The 3862-nt window shown below is 37.8% G+C and overlaps 1 protein-coding gene across 1 annotated transcript in view; it reads left to right on the top strand.

Moving 5' to 3' along the window:
* LOC111868349 overlaps window positions 1-3479 on the top strand; it is a gene marked incomplete at its 3' end in the record, with an annotated part of 22187 nt that extends 18708 nt beyond the window's left edge. Inside the window, 1 exon segment of the mRNA XM_023858905.2 lies at window positions 3373-3479. Within this exon segment, the coding sequence (XP_023714673.2) occupies window positions 3373-3479 (107 nt within the window).
* Window positions 3480-3862: the final 383 nt, after the last annotated feature.

Below are 3862 nucleotides of genomic sequence, written 5' to 3' on the forward strand. Positions count from 1 at the left end.
AACTTGGGCAATGATACTAAAAAGTTTAAATCAGAGTTAAAGAATTATCTACATGCTCATTCCTTCTACTCTTTAGATGAATACTTCAATGTAAATAGAGAATGATGTAAAATTAAGTTATATTAATTTTTAAGCTAAAATTGCCTGTACTTATGTATGTAACCTTTTGACTTGTTCTGTATCCAAAGGTACTAACCTACTTAGGATTTATAGAATGTAAATAAATTCAATTCAATTCAATAAACATTTTCTGGATGGTCCTAAAATGCACTGAGATAATTTTGCTTTGTGCACCCACTAGCAGACAAATTTACAGCAACTCATAGCATGTTCAGATCTTGCTCAAAGTACTTTGGTATGATCATGATAAATATGATGGTGTGTAGCTGTGAATATGCAGAATTGGCAGTCACTGACAGTCAACAGGGGGTGGTCCTCCAGCTTTGGGATGGGGGCAACAACTCGCTATAAAAATAATTTTGTTACAAAATGTAATGAAGGCCGTTGGACTCGGATTTTTTTTTTCTTTTTTGGATAAATGACTTAAGCTAAGAAGGATACGAGATTTAGTATGTAGAATGCAAGTAATCTATATAGGGCAGGTTTGCTCGTGACAGTTGCAAAATAAATGTCAAAATATAAAATAGATTTAGCGGTAATACAGGAGGTCAGATGGGACAGCAGTGGCACTGAACCAGGACATGAATATACATTTTTCTGTGGAAAGGGGAATCAGAATCATGAATTAGGCAGAGATTTTTTTTGTACACAAGAGAATCATATCAGCAGTTAAAGAGGGCACAGTCTGTTAGTCTGTTAAATCTCAAGAAACTAATGAGACTGAGGGCAAAGAACAGTCCCAGGTTGAAATCTCAAACAGGTGCGCAATTTTGGAAAACTCCGATAATGATGTGAATGTTGATACAGCTTGGGAAACTACTAGAGAGAATATCAAAATTTCAGCCTTCTAGGTTAATACGAACTGAAGAAGCATAAGCCATGGTTCGACAAATGAAACTATAAGAGCAAAAAAAACGAGCAAAACTGTAATGGGTAAAGGATCCAAGCTAAATAAATGGGGATAATATGAACAATATAAGACATGAAGCCAGCAGGGATTTCAGGAATAAAAAGGACTATCTGGAAGATAAAATTAATGGGCTAGCAACTGACAGTAAGAACAAGAAGATGAGAGACTTGTATAGAATAATAAATTTTAGCAGTTACCAACATACAAGTAACTTATTATAGGATGAGAATGGTTATGTTTCCAGTTTCCCACAACATTTGGATAGGTGGAAGAACTACTTCTCTGTTACTGAATGTACACATGTTCAATGATGTTAGGCAGATAGAAATACATACAGCTGAGCCGTTATTACATAATCCTAGTCCTTTTGAGTTTGAAATTGCTATTGCAAAGTTGAAAAAGTATAAATTGCCAAGCAGTGATCAAATTCTGGCAGAACTGATTCAAGAGGAGTGTGAAACATTACACTTGGAGATCTACAAATTTATTAATTCTTTTTGAATTAAAGAAGAATTGCCTGATCAGTGGAAGTAGTCCATTATTGTACCAATTTACAAGGGTGATAAAACTGATTGTAGTAAGTACCGAGGAACATTACTGTTATCAAGGTTAAGTCCATACATAAACGAAATTATTGAGGATCATCAGTGTGGGTTTCGATGTAACAGATCAACTACGGATCAGATTTTCTGCATCCCTAAGACATGGGGAAAAAATGGGAGCACACTGAGACAGTACATCAGACTTCAAGAAAGCCTTTGAATCGGTTAGGAGGGAAGTATTGTACAGTATTCTCATAAAGTTTGGGGTACTCATGAAATAGTCAGGCTGATTAAAATGTGTTTAAATGAAACCTATGGTAGAATTCTATTGGTAAGCATTTGTCTGATACATTTCCTGTTCGCAATGGGCTAAAACAAAGAGATACCTTTATAACCATTGCTTGTCAGCTTCCCTTTAGATTTTATTCCATGAGGAAGGTCCAGGAAAACCAGGTAGAACTGAAATTAAATGGAATACATAAGTTTATGCTCATAAGATAACACAGATATCATAAAGAAAAACAGAAACTTTGACACTGGTAAGGAGTTTAGTCTAGAAGCAAATGCAGAGAAGACAAAGAACATCTTGCTGTCCTGTCACCAGAATGCAGGGTAAAATCATAACATAAAGATAGTTAATAGATCCTTTGAAAATGTAGCACAATTCAGATATTTGGGAATGAAAGTAAGGAAACAAAGTTTCATTCAGGAGGAAATTAAGAGGAGAATGAATTCAAGTAATGCTTGCTAACATTCAGTTAAGATCATTTGTCTTCTCATGAATAAACATAAAAATTGAAATGCGTAAAAAGGCTGTGCCATAGCTCCGGTGGTTAGTCACTGGCTTCCCACCGCAGCAGCCCAAGCTTGGTCATGCGGAATTTGTGGGGGACAAAGTGGCGCTGAGGCAGGTTTTCTCCACATACTTTGGTTTCCCCTGCCAATCTTCATTCCGCCAATGGCTCCACAATCACCATCATCTATCATCTGGGGCTGGCACAATATGCCAGTAGTGGCTGCAGTACCAAGTAGACTCAGTCTCATCCCGCTAAATGAAAAATACATAAATCATAATTTTGCCTGTTGTTTTATATGGATGTGAAACTTGGTCTCTGGCATTAAGGATGGAACATAAACTGGGGGTGTTTGAGAACAGGGTGCTGATGAGAATATTTGGACTGAAGGGAGATGAAGTGATAGGAGGCTGGAGAAAACTATATGAGAAGCTTCATAACCTGTACTCTTCACCAAATACAACTACAAGTGCTATCCCAGCTCTCATTATGAATTGTGATTAGAATTAAAAAATTGTTCCAGTAAAGAAAATTCTCATTCTCACATGTGACTGAACTGCAGCATTAGGTTACCTTTGACAAGCAACAACAGATTACCTCAGGACTGTTAACAGTTTGCTGATCAACATTTGTGATGACAGAAGAGCCAGTGGGTGTCTCCATGTTGGCAGTTGTACCACTTCTTGTCAAGCTGAACTTGCCAGAAGCGAGCATGTGTTGGAATTTGTGTATGTATCGGAGACAGGATCTGTCTTTAATAGACTGAAACACAAAAGTGTTACTGACATGCATGCAAATGACCATGCACCAACTTGTGTAATNTGTTACTGGTTTCGCTGTCTCATGTGCAACACGTCTTTCTACAGCACTTATTCAATATTCTTCACATGTTGCACATAAGATGGTGGAACCAGTAGCATTTAATGCTACATGTAAGTGATGTGCAGCAGGATGCTACAATATATTATTACAATATTGGTATAAATCTTGTAATTTGCATCCACAGCAGCTGATCCAGAGCCTGCAAGGGAATAACATGGCCATGATGTCTGGAAGGCACAGCCGTTCACTACCAGACATACTGACAACAGCCAGGGTGCTAAAGCTCATTGACCAATTCCAGGTACTTTCACCCACAGTATTTGCCTAGGTTGACTTCCAATAAATCAAGGGGTTCCCCTCTTTGTCATGATGTCCAGAATTTCTAGGTCCCATATAGTCTCCACTACCAGGTATAGTGGTGATCAAGACCTGAGACAGTATAAAGTGACCACTAACCTCTATCTAGAGCCATGACCTTGAATGAAAGGAGTTTTATCTCACTTCACGTGTGCTTCCAAGGCATATTTCACCTCTGTTAGTTGGTTCTGAGATTACTTAGTTTGAATGATTTGAGGATGTGATGATCCAGAATATAAGGAGAGGGCTAGGAGTGGTCATGGCTTATGGAATTCATAACAAGTGCATCCTTTTCAGTTAACACGTTTTCACATGGC

The sequence above is a fragment of the Cryptotermes secundus genome, unplaced genomic scaffold (assembly GCF_002891405.2).
Source record: "Cryptotermes secundus unplaced genomic scaffold, Csec_1.0 scaffold1980, whole genome shotgun sequence".
Classification (NCBI taxonomy): Eukaryota; Metazoa; Arthropoda; class Insecta; order Blattodea; family Kalotermitidae; genus Cryptotermes; species Cryptotermes secundus.